Source organism: Oncorhynchus mykiss, chromosome 4 (assembly GCF_057628025.1).
Source record: "Oncorhynchus mykiss isolate SJ-2025 chromosome 4, ASM5762802v1, whole genome shotgun sequence".
Taxonomy (NCBI): Eukaryota; Metazoa; Chordata; class Actinopteri; order Salmoniformes; family Salmonidae; genus Oncorhynchus; species Oncorhynchus mykiss.
Window position 1 is genome coordinate 76,743,829 of NC_143025.1, and position 19,138 is coordinate 76,762,966.

Genomic DNA, 19,138 nt, shown 5'->3' on the forward strand with positions numbered 1-19,138 from the left:
TGCTTGCAAGCCGAAGAACACCATCCCAACCATGAAGCATGGGCGTGGCAGCATCATGTTGTGGGGGTGGGTCTGACTCTTGCTGCAGGAGGGACTGGTGCACTTCACAAAAAAGATGGCATCATGAGGACGGAAAATTATGTGGATATATTGAAGCAACAGCTCAAGACATCAGTTAAAGCTTGGTCACAAATGGGTCTTCCAAATGGACAATGATCCCAAGCATATTTCCAAAGTTGTGGCAAAATGGCTTAAGGACAAGAAAGTCAAGGTATTGGAGTGGCTATCACAAAGCCCTGACCTCAATCCTATAGATAATTTGTGGGCAGAACTGAAAAGGCGTATGCGAGCAAGGCCTTCAAACCTGACTCAGTTGCACCAGCTCTGTCAGGAGCTGGTGTAAACTTACATAACGTGTATTCCTTTGCAAAGCGGAGGAAACCGAGGCAGGGATTATTTTGAATGTTAATTTGGTTAGGCTTTTGTTTTTATTCGTTCAATCATTTTGTTAGTTTTGTGTTGGGATGTAAGCAAGCTCATTCTGTGCCAGCCTGGGGTCGTCATGCTTTCAAAGGCCACCTTTGATCATACCCACAATGCAACAGGTTGGTGGCACATCAAACAGCATTGTGATGGTGTTGTGTTGTGGTGTCTTTTCATCTGTATCAGTGTATCACACGGCAGTGCCAACAAATGACAGATCTAGGAAGTATTTTATGTCTTTAACGTAGACTTAAGGGTCTTTATTCATATGAGGTCTATGTGAACTTACAGTAGCACTGGTAGAATGTTCTGGAGTCTTTGATTGCTACTGTAGCAATGTGTTCTTGGTTTGAAGCTGTGTCTTGTTTGAAGTACTTCTAGTCGGTTAGAGCTTTAGTTGTAGACATCAAATGCTATAGTTGTAGAGGTAACTTTAGATTCTCTTACAACTCCTCAATGTTCCGTGTTGTGTTTTATGTCACTGTTTTTCTTCAAGGTCTTCTGTCTGAGTGCAGTGTTTTGTGTTTTGTAGTGTCTTGCTGTGGTGTATTGCCTGTGCATTATGTGCCATTGTGTTCCTCCCACATGTTGACTGACTGAATGACCCTCCCTGACTTCCTGTCCAAAGCCATGGTGTGGGAATAGATCACCACTCAATACCAGACTCTTTTGGGGTTGAGCATAATGAACATTTTAAAACAGAGGGGTATTCAGAGAATGCCTGTTGAAAGTTAACCACCTCTGCTATTCAGCCTCTCCTCCCTCCTTCCTCCTCCCTCCTTCCCCAGTCAACTGCTGAATTGTTTCTCTCAAATCTCTCTTCCTCCTCCCGTTATTTCTCTCTTTCTCTTTCTGTCATCGTTTGTTAGGCATTCAATTATTTACATCTCCAACAAGTAGGCATCTGCACATGCAAATACTAATGGAATGCTGTTTCTCTTTCATGATTTCAAGATTTCAGCAGCATACCACCTGCGTCCCACTGATTTTTCTAGCCACTTACTGTGTGACACTAATGAAGAAATAAATACCACAGCAGCCCAGAATATTGCTCTTATTACAAATACACAGAGGAGAAGGAAAGTCTTGTATCATAATTGTATTTAAAATAGAGATTTAGAAAACCTTTCAGTTAAGAACAAGTTCTTATCTTCAATGACAGCCTAGGAACAGTGGATTAATTACCTTATTCAGGGGCAGAACAACTGATTTTTACCTTGTCAGCTCAGGGATTTGATCTTTGCAAACTTTCGGTTACTAGTCCAACGCTCTAACCACTGGGCTACCTGCCGTCCCAATGAATAATATTGGTCAAATAATAACCACTGCTCTGGTTCTCAGGTTTACCTGATCACTGTCCGACCGTCTGATCACGGGACACTCCTGAGAGAACACTGTGTGTGTTTGGGAGAGAGGCTATTCAGCTCCGTTCAGCCGAGCAAGCAGAGCAGAGCAGAACAGAGCTTTAGGGCGGTTCGTTATTGATGACCTGCAGTTCAATTATTTTTTTCTGTATTTATATTCAATTTCCCTAGTTTGATTTTCTCTTACACTGACCATTCTTTCTTTTCTGCCTCTCTCTCTCTCTCTCTCAACTCTCTCTCTCAACTCTCTCTCTCCTTTCACTCTCTCTCTCTCTCTCTCTCAACTCTCTCTCTCTCTCCTTTCCCTCTCTCTCTCTCTCTCTCTCTCTCTCTTAACTCTGTGTCAATATTACTACAACGCTCATTATGTTTTATTGATCCTACAACCTCAAGAGTCAGACCCTAAAAGTAACAGTACTGAGACATTATCAGAGTACCAGTTAGGGTTGCTGTTCATTCTCTTATTATGTACCTCATGAGTCATGATAAAACTACAAAAGCACTCTTATTAATTATTTACCAATACTGAACACAAAGTATTGCTTTTTATTAGACCTTGTGACAAATCACACCATAATAATGATCAGTATTAACCGTCATGGTCGGTAGCAGAGGGCGAGTTATTGATCAATTATTGATGTTGGTTTGATGGGTTTAAGAACACCTGCTACATGCTTACTGCAAAGGGTTGTAGCCCAATGCAGCATCGAACCATGATTCTCTCAGTTTGTACTGCTGTAGTGAACTGCTGTGGGGATTATTTGTTTGCTGAGTCTGCTATGGAAGTTCTATTCCTGGACTATGTGGTACTGAAGCTGAAGCACTAGTGGGCTATGGTGCCGTGCTGCACATACCTTAGTAGTTGATGGCTTGTCTGAGGCTACTCTACAACCTGATTCAAGCATACAGTTTGTGTGGTTTTGACTGGTTTGATGTGATTTGATTGGTTTGATTTGCCGTGTTTTGATGACATATTCATTTATAGTTGTTAATTGTTGGGTTTGTCTTCCCATTTTAGTTCAAAGGGAAAAGAAGGACAGACAAACAGGTACTTTGTCACACAGAGCTTTGCTCATTAAGACTTCATAGCACACCCTTTAGTACTTGTATTATACTTTATAAGACATGATTCAGTGGATGAATTCCCCTTCTAGCAGATTCATCTACTTCTATTTGTTCAGATCGACCCTTTACTGAAGTTCAGTCACTTTTTCATTTCCACCTTGCATCACTCCATCTCTCTGCCTGCTTACTGATCTTTCATCCAGTCTCACACAGCCCCATCTCTACCCTCGCCATTAAACTAGAGACACCGGGTCACTGATTAAACAACAACAGCAAAAAGCCGAAAGCCTTCCAATCAATTTTTGTTGTCTTTCTCTCACTCAGACACGGTCTCTCTCTAAAGACAATGATGTTGGTTAGCTACTCTCTTATTCCCCATCTGCATTCACTATAAAAGGAAATGAGAAGGCTGGAAAAAGAGGAACAGAGAAGTGTATATCACTCAGTCGGCTCTATGCTTTTCTGTTGTAGTGTTGGGAACTTTCTTAGAGTCTCTGGTCTCTTTGTTACAGGGTGTTAAAGTGTATTGAGCCCATTTCTCTGTTAGTTTTCATCCCTGGTGACAGCTCTCTGCGGTTTACTGACAGGCAGCTTCCTGAGTCTGTCTGCTCCAGTTTCATCCCCTCCATCATGTCCCTGCTGTCTGTAATAAGGCTCTGTGATCCAAACTTACCTCTTTAGTCCTCCCAGTTCATTCAACAGTAGCGGTCTGAAAAAATTATACAAATAAAAAACTCTCTGCTCTGACAAAGTGAGAGCCCAAAATACTTCTTCAACCACCACAGTGTGAAATCAAATCACATTTTATTGTTCACATATACGTGTTAAGTAGATGTTATTGCGGGTGTAGCGAAATGCTACTGTGTAGCAAAATGCTTATGTGTTTGCGTGCATATGTGTGTGTGTATGTCTGTGCTTCAGTGTGTACTGTATTAGTCCTCCAATGGATCCCTTGCCATGATTGGCTACACTCGTATTATTTGGTTGTCAGCGCTCCACCTCCTCCCTGCTCCCTCCCCCCTCCTCCCTGCTCCCTCCCCCTTCTCCCTGCTCCCTGCTCCCTCCCCCTTCTCCCTGCGCCCTGCTCCCTCCCCCCACCTCCCTGCTCCCTCCCCCCTCCTCCCTGCTCCCTTCTCCCTCCTCTTTCCTCCCTGCTCCCTTCTCCCTCCTTCCTGCTCCCTGCTCCCTCCTCTTTCCTCCCTGCTCCCTCCTCCCTGCTCCCTCCCCCCTCCTCCCTGCTCCCTGCTCGCTTCTCCCTCCTCTTTCCTCCCTGCTCCCTCCTCCCTGCTCCCTCCCCCTTCTCCCTGCTCCCTCCCCCCTCCTCCCTGCTCCCTTCTCCCTCCTCTTTCCTCCCTGCTCCCTCCTCCCTGCTCCCTCTTTCCTCCTCCCTCCTCCCTGCTCCCTCCTTCCTTCTCCCTCCTCCATGCTCCCTCCTCCCTCCTCCTTCCTCCCTGCTCCCTGCTCCCTCCTTCCTCCTCCCTCCCCCTGCTCCCTCCTTCCTCCTCCCTCCTCCCTGCTCCCTCCTCCTTCCTCCCTCCTCCCTCCTTCTTCCTCCCTCCTCCCTGCTCCCTGCTCCCTCCCCCCTCCTCCCTGATCCCTCCCCCCTTCTCCCTGCTCCCTGCTCCCCCCCCTGCTCCCTTTATCCCTCCTCTTTCCTCCCTGCTCCCTCCTCCCTGCTCCCTCCTTCTTCCTCCCTCCTCCATGCTCCCTCCCCCCTCCTCCCTGCTCCCTGCTCCCTGCTCCCTTCTCCCTGTTCCCTGCCCTCTCCCCCTGCTCCCTGCTCCTTGCTCCCTGCTCCCTCCCCCCTACTCCCTGCTCCCTTCTCCCTCCTCCCTCCTCCCTCCCTCCTCCCTCCTCCCTCCACCCTCCTCCCTGCTCCCTTCTCTCTCCTCCCTGCTCCCTTCTCCCTTCTCCCTCCCCCCTGCTCCCTTCTCCCTCCTCCCCGCCCCCTCCTCCCTGCTCTTTCTTCCCTGCTCCCTCCTCCCTCCTCCCTGCTCCCTTCTCTTTCCTCCCTGCTCCCTCCTTCCTCCGCCCTGCTCCCTCTTTCCTCCTCCCTCCTTCATGCTCCCTCCTCCCTCCTCCCTGCTCCCTTCTCCCTCCTCCCTGCTCCCTCCTCCCCAACCCTATAGCAGCTTCTGCACTACTGTATCTCCTCCAGCCTCAGATTCATCCTCTCACCTGCCTCTTCCTTTCCCTCCTCTGTCTCCTTTCCTCCCTGTGTACCTCTTGACCTACTTGTCTATGGAAGGAACTGCTAATATGGAATAGAGTGAATGAGTGAAGCGTATTCTGCTGAGCAGCAGGGCGAGAAGGTGCTAGTGTTGTCATCCCGAGCTGGGTTTGGACCCAGGGTATGTATGAACCACTTGAGCTGCTTAAATGTCTGTTCATCTGATTGAGGCTGTAGTCAACACCTGATGATTCTATTCTTGGGTTGTTTTGAGGTGCTATTGGTTTTGTTTTTACAAATATTACAATCTAAATATTTGCATTGTTAGATGGTCAATAATAGACGGCAGGATAGTAGCACAGTTGCTAGGTGATTCGATATGCTTGTCAGTTGAACACACAGAAGCAAGACTTCCAAGGCTTTCCATTCATATTTTTTGATTGTTTAAAAAAAATGTAAGTCTGTTCTGCCTTCGACGTGTTTGAACTTGATTTGAAATGATTAGGATAACTATAGCTACACCTTGAACCTGGCTTTATAGACACCAGCCTTGAGTGAACAATTGCTAAGTCTTTTGTAGTCTAAATCATTTTGCTTCTTTCTGAAGGATTTTCCATTTCCAATTTATCCTCCCAAACCTGTCATATTGAATAGGGTGTAATATGATATCTATTCTTAAAAGACCATTCCATTTTATCTCCTTCATTTTCTGGTTCTTATCAAAAGAGGGTTAGATAGATATCAGTGAATTAATGAAAGAAAAGACAGAAAGCAGACATTTCACTCTGATTGACTGCTTCACTGCTTGAGCAGACAAATTGAAAACCTCCCTTTCATCTTCTATCTGACATGTATCCATATCCGCAGCTAATTGGACGGTCACGCACATCATTTTTAATTATTAAGGCCCTTCATTTGCCGGTCCGGCAGTGACATCACAGCCTTTGTTGTGGTGGTGATATGTGATCCTCTGTAATAACTGTGTGGTGTTATTGGACACCCCTGGTTTCTATTGTGATGGGGGTCGGGGAGTTTAGAAACTGTCTCATCAATGCGATGTTCATCTCTGCAAAATGTTTCCATCCTGACGGTGCAGTGTGTTACACTGGTGTAGGGTTTAGTTAGTTACTGTCAGTTTTCATCATGTACTCACATGGTTCTTTGTTGAATGAGCTCCTCCTTAGATGAATATAAAGGTTAACTAAGAGAGTCAGCAAAGTCCTCCTAATGACAGCATAATGACAGCAGTTCATGAAATTTGGGAAATTGTCTTTGCCATTAGTCCAAAAGTGGGAGCTCTTCCCAGATATTTGACCTGATTTCACTGTATTGGATTTCAGTAGTTTCTTTCTATTTCTCCATCAGAGCAGGGAAAGGGGTATTCTCAGCCATGAAGCTCCACAAGACCAAGAGCTCCAGAGATGACCACAAGAAAGGTAGGCTTTTACTAACCAGCTGATTATCCAAACCTTGATAAGAAGGGTAGGCTTTTACTTATCAGCTGCTCATACAGACCTTGAAAAAAAGGGTAGGCTTTTACTTATCAGCGCCTTATCCAGACCTTGACAAAACAGGTTGGCTTTTACTAACCAGCTGTTTATCCAGACCTTGAAAAAAGGTTTTTACTAATCAGCTCCTTATCCAGACTTTGATAAGAAGGGTAGGCCTATACTAACCAGCTTATTATCCAGACCTTGACAAAACGGGTAGGCTTTTACTAACCAGCTTATTATCCAGACCTTGACAAAACGGGTAGGCTTTTACTAACCAGCTTATTATCCAGACCTTGACAAAACGGGTAGGCTTTTACTAATCAGCTTATTATCCAGACCTTGATAATGAGGGTAGGCTTTTACTAACCAGATTATTATCCAGACCTTGATAATGAGGGTAGGCTTTTACTAACCAGCTTATTATCCAGACCTTGATAATGAGGGTAGGCTTTTACTAATCAGCTTATTATCCAGACCTTGATAAGAAGGGTATGCTTTTACTAATCAGCTGATATTCCAGACCTTGTTATGCTGAATCAGGTGTGTTAGAGCAGAGATATCCCAGTGAATCTCCAGGAGGAGGGTTGCCAACCCCTTGGCATAAACTCACATGGGTTATTGTGATGGCATCCCACAGATGAGCCAGCCACCCTGGACATGGAGGATCTGGACAGGAAGGCCTTGCGTCTGGGAGGGTTTGGTGGTCTGGACCCAGACTGCATCTCCCTGGCGTCCGTCACCGCCGTCACCACCAATGTCTCCAACAAGAGGTCAGTGTACTGTGTACTTGCTCTACATCTGCTCGTGCAACGATTCATTGACCCTTTATAACACTCTTATTCATGTTTATAACCCACACTATACCAAATTGAGTAAATAGTCAACTGCTCTGGTTTGTGTCTTCTTGACGCTCTCAGGTCAAAGCCTGATATCAAGATGGAACCTAGTTCTGGGAGGCCTGTGGATTACCAGGTGAGAGGAGGAAAGGAATTACCACGACTACAGTCACTGCTGGAAATGTATATTGTATACACTGTGGTTAAATGTAACCATGCCTGTCCAGTTTGTTTAACAACTAGCCCCTAAAGGCAGACAAGGCTTAACCCTACCCCTGCCAGCTGTGTGTGTTTGTCTTCACTGTATCTATGCATCTTTAGCTCTATTACACAATACCTGCTGCAGTTCGTGGAGAGAGGTTTTTTTTTCTTGGATTTTATTAGGATCCCAATTGACTGACTCCAGTAGGGATGAATGGATAGGGCATAGTGTGAAGGCTGGGTGGTTAGAACAAAAGATAGCAGCTCATTAATGTAGCCTAACTTCAGGCTGCGGCTACTCTCCCCTGCCAGCAACAGCACACTGGCCTATATACATTCATGTACCAGTCTCTGTGACCACAAACCACAACTCTGCACACCGAGATGTTCACAGCACAGACTGTGTGCCTTGCACTGTGCTGGGCTCTTTAGTAAAGGTATAAAGGTATAATTAACCTTCAGGGACAGGAGTCGCCTCTTTAGTCAAAACCTCCAGTTTGACTTTTCATCTTGATTGTCTTGCTTGGTACCCTTTTGTTATGGTGCATTTACTCACCTTTAGATGGAAGGTTTTGGAGTAAAATGAATCCCGGCTAGAATATTACCTACCTGCTTATTCCCTTCTGACTCCTATAATCCTCCAACCGGGATTTCTGAAAAACCTGTTTCCTTAAGAAAATGTTCTGTATTTTGCAACGTATTAGATTAGCATCACAGTGGTCGAGGCCAGGCAGCTGGTAGGCCTAAACATGGACCCTGTGGTCTGTGTGGAGATTGGGGAAGACAAGAAGTACACCTCCATGAAGGAATCCACCAACTGCCCCTACTACAATGAGGTAAGTGCGTCTCTCTCTCTTTCTATCTCCCCCTTTCTCTTTGTCCCTCGCCTCCTCCCTCTCTATCTCTCCCTTTCTCTCTCCCCCACTCTCTTTTTCTTTGTCCCTCCTTCCCTCCCTCCCTCGACTCCTCCCTCTCTCTCTGTCTCTCTGTCTCTCTCTCTCTCTCCCTCCCTCCCTCTCTTCTATAGTATGTGTGTACTTGAGTTGAAACTGTGAGAAGAGCAGCCAGTCTCAGTCCAGAGTCTCAACCCCAGGCTGGCTCTGTCCAGAGTCTCAACACCAGGCTGGCTCTGTCCAGAGTCTCAACACCAGGCTGGCTCTGTCTAGAGTCTCAACACCAGGCTGGCTCTGTACAGAGTCTCAACACCAGGCTGGCTCTGTCCAGAGTCTCAACCCCAGGCTGGCTCTGTCCAGAGTCTCAACACCAAGCTGGCTCTGTCCAGAGTCTCAACACCAGGCTGGCTCTGTCCAGAGTCTCAACACCAGGCTGGCTCTGTACAGAGTCTCAACACCAGGCTGGCTCTGTCCAGAGTCTCAACACCAGGCTGGCTCTGTCCAGAGTCTCAACACCAGGCTGGCTCTGTTCAGATCAAAGCCTCTGCCTGTAAGGGCTCAGCAGGGCTCTACACATTACACTCTTATTTCATGAGAGGGAGGCTGAGCAAAACATGAAAGCATTATTCAGTCGATGCCCTGATCCAGCTAGGGTGAAAAGCATGTTAATCAGTACTAATTACCCTTGTATTAAATAAGATTAACCTGGACGCTACACAGAATTGATTCAACCGATGCTGAAAGTATGTTAATTTAATCATCATTGGTTGTATTCTGTAGAAACATGTCTGTTGTGTCCTTATTCCGTGAATCATTATCAGGTTGATTTATTCAATTGAACCTTTGAATCCTTTGAATCTCCTGAACACAATGGAATGATCATCCCAAGGTACAACATGGGTCATTTGATAGAGAGTAAGGCTAAGGTATTTGTCACATCTCATAATGTCTTATCTTCTCCCCACAGTATTTTGTCTTTGACTTCCACGTCCCACCAGATGTCATGTTTGACAAGATCCTCAAGCTCTCAGTAAGTGGCATACATATCTTATACCCACACACAGTCACACACACACCTACTCAATCTTTCTCTTTACAGTAGCAGCCTATGAGCATGAACCCAACCCTACTCCACTCAACTGCTTCCAAAACAACACCAAGATGAACAGTCTCTATGGCAGATCTAATGTAGCGCATATGTTTGCAGTATATTCTATATGTTCTCCTCTGTCTTTCACTAGGTGATCCACTCCAAGAACCTGCTGCGGAGTGGAACCTTGGTTGGCACCTTCAAGCTAGATGTTGGCACAGTCTACTCCCAGCCTGGTAAGGGTGCTGAGACTGGACCCATAATGTCTCAGAACCTCTTATAAGGACACATGATTATGAACAATTATGATTAATTGTTTGAATTAATAGATGATTTGTTGACACCTGTGTCACAGAGCACCAGTTCTACCACAAGTGGGCCATGCTGTCTGACCCTGATGACATCACAGCGGGGTGCAAAGGTTACATCAAGTGTGACATCGCCGTGGTGGGGAAGGGGGACAATATCAAGACTCCCCACAAAGCCAATGAGACGGATGAAGACGACATAGAGGGGTAAGAGAATGTTTTATTGGGCCAAAATAATTGTCAAAGGGTTATACAATGTTCTAGTGGTAGAGTGGTCAGGTCATAAAATAGAAAAGACCAGAGAATGTTATCAAGGGGTTTTGATGAGACAAAATCAGACTTTTTTTTCAACCTTTTTTTTCTGGTCAGGAACCTCCTGCTTCCAGAGGGAGTTCCGTTAGAGAGGCAGTGGGCGCGGTTCTATGTGAAGATCTACCGAGCTGAGGGCCTTCCCAAGATGAACACCAGCATCATGGCCAATGTGAAGAAGGCCTTCATAGGGGAGAACAGAGACCTGGTGGACCCCTACGTACAAGTGGTCTTCGCTGGACAGAGAGTAGGTTCATTACAGCCGCTACTCAGGAGATCAGGACACCATGAACCTGAAGCCGTTTTATTGAAACTGTCTGTTTTATTTATTTGTTGGATAAACAAAAGAGACAAATAGCATTCAAATGGATCACAGTCACGTTATAAATACAGTATACATTATTTACAATATGTACATAAAATGAAGTGTCTTAGTATAAGAATTAAATGTGTGTCAATCCAAACGTTTGTTGTTGTTTCCTCCAGGGGAAGACTTCTGTCCAGAAGAGCAGTTATGAGCCCATCTGGAATGAGCAGGTGGTCTTCACTGAGATGTTTCCTCCGCTCTGCAAACGCATCAAGGTCCAGATACGAGACTCTGACAAAGTCAATGACGTTGCCATAGGAACGCACTTCATTGACCTGCGAAAGATCGCCAACGATGGTGACAAAGGTAAGGTGATATATCTACCCAGTCCATAGATCAACATTAACCTCATATTGATAGGTCATCAGGTCAAGCCAATGTTAATGTAGCACATTAGTGATTTTGGTGCTAAGTCATTTTTACCAAGTCATTAGAGGGCTTTAATGTCTATAGAAAAGTCTTCAGCCAAAAAGTGCCAAAACAAGTACACAGGAAAGTCCGTTTGAAAACACAGTCTTACTCCACCAGATTGTGCCAGAGTCGTCCTCAGTCCAGTCCAATTTTCACCTCAGGCAGATTCACCTCAGGCAGATTTCCCACACGGTGAAGCTGGATAAGCGAGCTAAACACAAGAGAATATGGGCCAGTGCCTCGTTCCGCACAGCACTCCAAACATACACTCAAATGTGTGTAGAAAACGTTCTCTCTATCTGGCTGTGTTTTAAAACTACCACTGGACTGGATTAAAAATAATCCGAAATGTCAAAAAGGATAACTGTGCAAACAATGCTAAGCAAAACACTCCACCTAACTTGTCATGTATCGCCAACATGCCACTGAGCACAGTAGTCCAACTGGCCCCCCAGCCGGGTAAACAAAACAGAAACAATTATTTTATTGAATGCCAGGAAAGCCACAACACAACACTTAAAATACAAGAATTGCACTATAACGGTGACAAGCGGTGCCCACAAACTAAAATATATATATATTTAACCTTTATTTAACTAGGCAATTCAGTTAAGAACAAATTCTTATTTACAATGATGGCCTACCAAATGGCAAAAGGCCTTCTGCGGGAACAGGGACTGGGAAAATAAAGCTGTCCCAACAGCAGAGTCTCAACAGCAGTCCCAACACCTTACCACTGCTACACCTGGCTTTCACCTGGTAGTGAAACAGTTCATTCAGCCTCATTTACTGCCTTTTAATAAAACATAGCTGATATGGCTTGCTTAAACAAATGTGGTTTCTACTGACAATTGAGATGTACAAACTATGGCCTAAGGGGACGACGAGCGGATAAGAGGCCATCCGTAATTCCGATTAAGACATTAATCAACGAGCTAGGATGCTAGCACAGCTGAAAACTGTTGTTCTGATTAAAGAAGCAATAAAACTGGCCTTCTTTAGACTAGTTGAGTATCTGGAGCATCAGCAATTGTGGGTTCGATTACAGGCTCAAAATGGTCAGAAACAAAGACCTTTCTTCTGAAACTAGTCAGTCGATTCTTGTTCTGAGAAACGAAGGCTATTCCATTCCAGAAATGCCCAAGAAACTGAAGATCTTGTACAACGCTGTGTACTACTCCCTTCACAGAACAGAGCAAACTGGCACTAAACAGAATAGAAAGAGGAGTGGGAGGCCCCGGTGAACAACTGAGCAAGAGGACAAGTACATTAGAGTTTCTAGTTTGAGAAACAGACGCCTCACAAGTCCTGGAACTGGCAGCTTCATTAAATAGTACCTGCAAAACACCAGTCTCAACTTCAACAGTGAAGAGGCAACTCTGGGATTCTGGCCTTCTAGGCAGAGTTCCTCTGTCTAGTTTCAACGTCAACAGTGAAGAGGCGACTCTGGGATTCTGGCCTTCTAGGCAGAGTTCCTCTGCCAAGTGTCTTTGGCCCATCTTTAATTTTTATTGGCCAGTCTGAGATACGGCTTTTTCTTTGCAACACTGCCTAGAAGACCAGCATCCCGGAGTTGCCTCTTCACTGTTGACGTTGAGACTGGTGTTTCCAGCTACAATAGTCATTTACAACATTAACAATGGCTATACTGTATTTCTGATCAAATTTATGTTATTTTAATGTGCTTTTTTAAAATGTGCTTTTTATTCAAAACAAGGACAATTCTAAGTGACCCCAAACTTTTGAACAGTAGTGTACATGTCTCTGTCATATTACATAATTTAAGCAGCAGCATACATTACATTTTCGGACTCACCTTGTTGTGCTGTACTCACTTGAACAGGAAGGTCCTTCGTGGGAAAATTTTGTCATCAAAGTCTGGCATTCTCTGGATTTATGGTGCTTTCAAGACAACTGGGAACTGATTAAAAACAAGGTCGAATCATGATGATGTCAGTGATCTTCAGGTCAGAGCTCTAGAGCATGGGTGGGCAATTCCAGTCCTCGAGGGCCTGATTGGTGTCACAGTTTTTCCCCAGACCCAGCTAACACACCTGACTCCAATAGTCACCTAATCATGAGCTTCAGTTTAGAATGCAATTTGATTAATCAGCTGTGTGTGCTAGTGATGGAGAAAAAGTGTGACACCAATCAGGCCCTCGAGGACTGGAGTTGCCCACCCCTGCTCTAGAGAGAGGTCTTGAACTCACTGAAGTCTGAGATTTCCCAGTTCTGGGTTTCCAGTTGTTTTGAGCGCAGGAGAAGTCATGCTGGATTGACAGCGTGACCAATGTTGAATGTTTATTCTTTTAAGTTGTATGTATAATTTATTCGTTAATTCTCTTCATATGACAAGGATCAAAACTGATTTGCCAGTAGGTTGTCGACATGATTCATGATGACTTCTAGCTTGGTAGCTAAGATTTTGAAAGTACGATGTTGACATGATCAGCCCAATCAAAGCTACGGTAGGTATAATGTGATTGACGTAATTTTATCTGTAGCCAATGTCCTTGAGCCATCTTGGATGGGTACTTCAAATGTAACTCTATGGCAGCACCCAGGGGGCTTGAATTTCAGAGTTTTCCCCATAGATTTTGCGGCGACGCAGTCCCCATGAGTGACAGAACATTGAGCCAATCACGGCGCAACTAGAGGACATTAACAACCCCTACGCTTCATATTTTCCACTGGCTGCCAGTCCAATCAAAGCTGCTGTCGATATAATGTGAATATAAAAATATGTATACTTTTCTCCCCAATTGGTAGTTACAGTCTTGTCCCATCGCTGCAACCCACCTACGGACTCAGGAGAGGCGAAGGTCAGGAGCCATGCATCCTCCAAAACACCACCCTACCAAGCCGCACTGCTTCTTGACACACTGCTCGCTTAACCCGGAGCCAGCGCACTAATGTGTCGGAGGAAACACTGTCCAACTGGCAACCAAAGTCAGTTTGCAGGCTCCTGTCCCGCCAGAATGAGTCGCTAGAGCATGATGGGACAAGGAAATCCCGGCTGGCTAAACCCTCCCCTAACGCTGGGCCAATTTAGCACCACCTCATGGGTCTCACGGTCACGGGCGGCTCTACCCTTATATTTTGCAGTGACGTAGTGTCCCCATGAGTGACAGAACACTGAGCCAATCACGGCGCAACTACAGAACATTACCAACCTGAGGCTGGCTGCCTCACCACCACAGAAAGCACTGAGCTAGGCTGAAACACCTGCATTTTGGAGCTGCTTTACACAAGAAAGCAAAAAAGATACCAAGTTTGTATGTGGCTTTATTAACTAAATTATCATATTTTTTTTACATTGTTTTCAAACTGATATGTGACTTGTATTAATGCCAAAATAACATGCAAAACAGGCAAAAAATTATAATAATATACTATATGTATTTTATTTTTTTTATTTTTTAGCTAACAGGTAGGGCTCAAAACAAGTGGGGCTCTGATTGACGTATTGCCACTGGGTGTGAAATGCCTTAAGGTACACAATGCTGCTGCGCTTCAGGTTCTATGAAGGTTGGTTTGATCTAGCAGTTGTGGCTCCAGGACTATAGACAGGTATAGACAGGTTACTTTCTTCTTCTTCATTGGTGTTTTAGGGCTGACTACACCAGGAACATTGGATGCGGGAAATAAACCACTGGATGCAGGAAATAAAAAAGGGGGGAAAGGGAAATAAGCTCAAACGTTTAATCCACTCAAACATCTGAACAAAAAACAAATGTAGTCCTTCAAAATACACTCCGTGCCCTACTCCGATCCGGTGACCTAAGATGACAGAACTGCTGCTCCCGTCAGTACACCATGCAGCTCCTCCTTACCACATCATATTCCCCAGCAAATCATACCCTTTGACCTGAGAGGACAGAACTGCTTCTCCAGCCAGTACACCATGCAGCTCCTCCTTACCACATCATATTCCCCAGCAAATCATACCCTTTGACCTGAGAGGACAGAACTGCTTCTCCAGCCAGTACACCATGCAGCTTCTCCTTACCACATCATATTCCCCAGCAAATCATACCCTTTGACCTGAGAGGACAGAACTGCTTCTCCAGCCAGTACACCATGCAGCTCCTCCTTACCACATCATATTCCCCAGCAAATCATACCCTTTGACCTGAGAGGACAGAACTGCTTCTCCAGCCAGTACACCATGCAGCTCCTCCTTACCACATCATATTCCCCAGCAAATCATACCCTTTGACCTGAGAGGACAGAACTGCTTCTCCAGCCAGTACACCATGCAGCTTCTCCTTACCACATCATATTCCCCAGCAAATCATACCCTTTGACCTGAGAGGACAGAACTGCTTCTCCAGCCAGTACACCATGCAGCTCCTCCTTACCACATCATATTCCCCAGCAAATCATACCCTTTGACCTGAGAGGACAGAACTGCTTCTCCAGCCAGTACACCATGCAGCTTCTCCTTACCACATCATATTCCCCAGCAAATCATACCCTTTGACCTGAGAGGACAGAACTGCTTCTCCAGCCAGTACACCATGCAGCTCGTCCTTACCACATCATATTCCTCTGCAAATCATACCCTTTGACCTGAGAGGACAGAACTGCTTCTCCAGCCAGTACACCATGCAGCTCCTCCTTACCACATCATATTCCCCAGCAAATCATATCCTTTGCAAACAAACATGTGCCCAAATGCTTTGCAGTTGGAAAGCAGCAGTAACCTGGGGACAAATGCCCTCACCGGGTGACACACATATCCCATGTTGACATGAATAGGGAGAGACTCATCGAAAATCAGCAACACAGATATACTCTCTATCTTCTTCGAGTCCCAACTACTCGAGGAATTTTCATCCTGATCTTCTCAGCTACAACTTCCACAGACTTGAGAAATCATGCCCTTGATTGGTGCCCTCCTCCGAAATTCGAAAACAGTCCTTGATTGTTGATTCTGGTGAGGCGCAACGCACGCTCCTTTTGTTCCTGCCCGACACACACAAAAATCTACAAAATTCCACTTCTGGTCACCCTCACAGAGTCCACAGTACACAACACTTTCTTTATCTGGGCAACATCAAACAGATCTCCCAGGTACATCTTCTTATCCTCAAACCGCCCTCCTACTACAAACTGTGAAGTAGTTGAGCCATAAGCATTAGGCTTACTAGACTGCAGTTGAACTGTCATTTTAGCTCTCTTTACCCTTCCTTTAGCGACTGTAGTCCATGCAGTATTCTCATCACCTTCATTTTCATTGTCATCTTTGCTAGCACCATTAGATTCAAACTCGGTATACGCTTCCGCCATTCTCTGAGAATTTCAACTGCCAGTCTAGTTCACCTTTCTCCATTGCACTTCACTTCTGCTTATATACTGAGTGAAACAAAGGTGGACAACCCTGCCCCAACCCCATTGGTCCATGCGGGCCGCGCCCACAGTTCCGATTTGTGCAGGGTCTTGATCATCAGGGTCAATAATCCAGTGGGAAGCCCAGGTGGTAAATTCAGAGGTCGTCACCTGCGTGGGAGTATCCCAACAAAGAAGCATGCAAAAATGCTAACTTGATAAAATACTCAAATAGTTTAAAACACACGGAAGGAATAAATCGTTTCCAGGAAGGTAAGTCTTTCAATTCCACTGCAAATCATAATGTCTTCATGCAAAAAAACAAAGTTATCATGTACCTAGTTCACAGAAAAAGTAAGAAAAAGTAAAATAGTTACCATGCAACATTCCTCAGTTGCAGCATCATGACACTCCTGCACCACAGCACACAGGCAATTGCCTTTTTCAGGACCCTGTCTTTCGTTCAATTCCCCTGTCATCCTCCATCCCCTTCCTCTCCTCCTTCACCCCGTCCTCTCCTCCCCCAGGGTTCCTCCCCACCATGGGCCCAGCCTGGGTCAACATGTATGGCTCAACCCGTCACTACACTCTGATTGATGAGCACCAGGACCTGAATGAGGGGCTGGGGGAAGGTGTGTCCTTCAGGGCCCGCCTCCTCATCTCTGTTGCCGTAGAGATCCTGGACACCACCTCCACTGAGATTGTGAGCTCCACCGAGGTGCAGGTAGAGCCTGTCTCCAACATCTCAGAGGTGAGTGCTCATTGGATGGTGACTGTTCATTGGTTGCCAAGTATGTCTGAGGTCAGTGCCATTGACTGACCCTTTCAGAAAGGAGTGTCCATTAGTTGGCTGTCATTGAGTCACACTTCACACTCCTATGTTCTAACTTGAAATTGTATTGATCTTACATTTGGTATTTGGTATTTTATTAGGATCCCCATTAGCTGTTGAGAAAGCAGCAGCTACTCTTCCTGGGGTCCAACACAAAACACAAAACATGGAACATGACATAACACATAACATTAGTAAAGAAGAACAGCTCAAGGACATAACTACGTACATTTTAAAACTACACACATAGCCTACATATCAGGGCTCCAGAGTGGCACATCGGTCTAAAAATCAAATCAAATCAAATCAAAATGTATTTGTCACATGCGCCGAATACAACAAGTGTAGACTTTACCGTGAAATGAAGTGACTATTGTCGTGGAAATTCAGTACTGAGAGAGACTTGGTCATTTCTACAAACAATCATCTTTATTTAATATTGATGAATTATTGCAATAATGAAACTGTCAGCCCACCAGTCTTGTTCTGACTGTTAGGCTGAGAGCCTAACGACCTGGGGAATAGTTACAGGGGAAAGGAGGGGGATGAATGAGCCAATTGTAAACTGGGGATTATTAGGTGACCGTGATGGTTTGAGGGCCAGATTGGGAATTTAGCCAGGACACCGGGGTTAACACCCCTACTCTTACAATAAGTGCCATGGGATCTTTAATGACCTCAGAGAGTCAAGACACCCGTTTAACACCCCATCCAAAAGGTCTCCCATCCAGGAACTGACCAGGACCAACCCTGCTTAGCTTCAGAAGCAAGCCAGCTGTGGTATGCAGGGTGGTATGCTGCTGGTAGATGCCAGTAAGATGAGACAATGAGGCATTGTTCTAAACCCTTCCAGTCTCTCTCTATCTCGAGTCCATAGACATCTTGTCTATGTAATACCAGCTTTTAGGTTTTTGTCACCAACATCAATCAATTGTCAGCTTCAAGCTCTCTCTAGTAAAACCCATGTCCTCAACACCCAGACTAGCCGCCGGGTGCTAGAGTGGACACCATAAAACACAGCACAAGCAGAACAGAAATATCTTACTGTTTGTTAACTAAATAATTGTTACATATCCAACAAATAAGGTGAATACAATATTTTTCTATCACATTCCCCTCTCAAGAAGCTAAGCTTCTCCTGGAATAATCTAAGGGTACAAGCATTGCATGATTATTGTTAAACATAAATGTAAACAAACAAAGTACATATTTCTGGCGCCTGACATCTCATCCATGGTAAACAACCTTTGCTGAGTTTTAGACCTTTCTTATCTAAACAAGGTCAATCTGGAACAGAAAATGAAACATAAAAAACAAAATCACACACAGGCTTCATTACAGCAAATAGGACAGTCATCAATCACACTGGCATCATACACAAAGGTAGGGGCCAGCATGATAAAAATGTCCACCCCGTTCAGAACCATTCCTACACCAGTGACAGACACCCCTCTCTGGGCACCTTGTACACTCAGTGTGGGCTCCACATCTGAGTCCTTATGCTCAGGATTGGGGTCATCATCAGAGATGTAGTCAGGAATAGGGAATAGGTAAGGGAAATCATTCAGTTCCCAAATGATAATTAAACCCCAATGAATTATCCAACCGAAATTTAGGATGACATTGCTCAGTGATTCACATTGGATATATCACTCAAAATGAAAACCCTCAATTTAACATACATCAATACTGGCAGAATGTACATTTATTTTAACCATACAAATATATTCATCTAATAATTCTAGTACTAAATTCCTCATCAGGGCTATAATTACAGATCAGTATCTCAATGCATTCTTAGCCTAAATCACTATACATTTAGCAGTGTAGACCTCCACATCTAAATCAATTACAGGTACAGTTGACCAACCCCCTCAATCTTCTGGCATTTCTTAATTTTTCTTCTTCAGATAGGTTCAAAGTGGATGGCCCATGATAATGTCCCAATTTCAATGTCTCACCTGAAACCCACCACAACTCATTAT

General features: G+C 44.8%; 1 protein-coding gene across 17 annotated transcripts in view; it reads left to right on the top strand.

The window, feature by feature from the left end:
- LOC110522432 (otoferlin) overlaps window positions 1-19,138 on the top strand; it is a 118,604-nt gene that overhangs the window by 60,358 nt on the left and 39,108 nt on the right. For all 17 annotated transcript variants that reach the window (XM_036976028.2, XM_036976036.2, XM_036976034.2 and 14 more), the window contains exons 6-15: window positions 6,448-6,518; window positions 7,213-7,345; window positions 7,493-7,547; window positions 8,317-8,448; window positions 9,473-9,535; window positions 9,747-9,831; window positions 9,951-10,110; window positions 10,273-10,459; window positions 10,699-10,885; window positions 16,849-17,072. In XM_036976028.2, coding sequence (XP_036831923.2) covers window positions 6,448-6,518; window positions 7,213-7,345; window positions 7,493-7,547; window positions 8,317-8,448; window positions 9,473-9,535; window positions 9,747-9,831; window positions 9,951-10,110; window positions 10,273-10,459; window positions 10,699-10,885; window positions 16,849-17,072 — 1,297 coding nt within the window. The remainder of the gene's footprint in view (window positions 1-6,447; window positions 6,519-7,212; window positions 7,346-7,492; window positions 7,548-8,316; window positions 8,449-9,472; window positions 9,536-9,746; window positions 9,832-9,950; window positions 10,111-10,272; window positions 10,460-10,698; window positions 10,886-16,848; window positions 17,073-19,138) is intronic.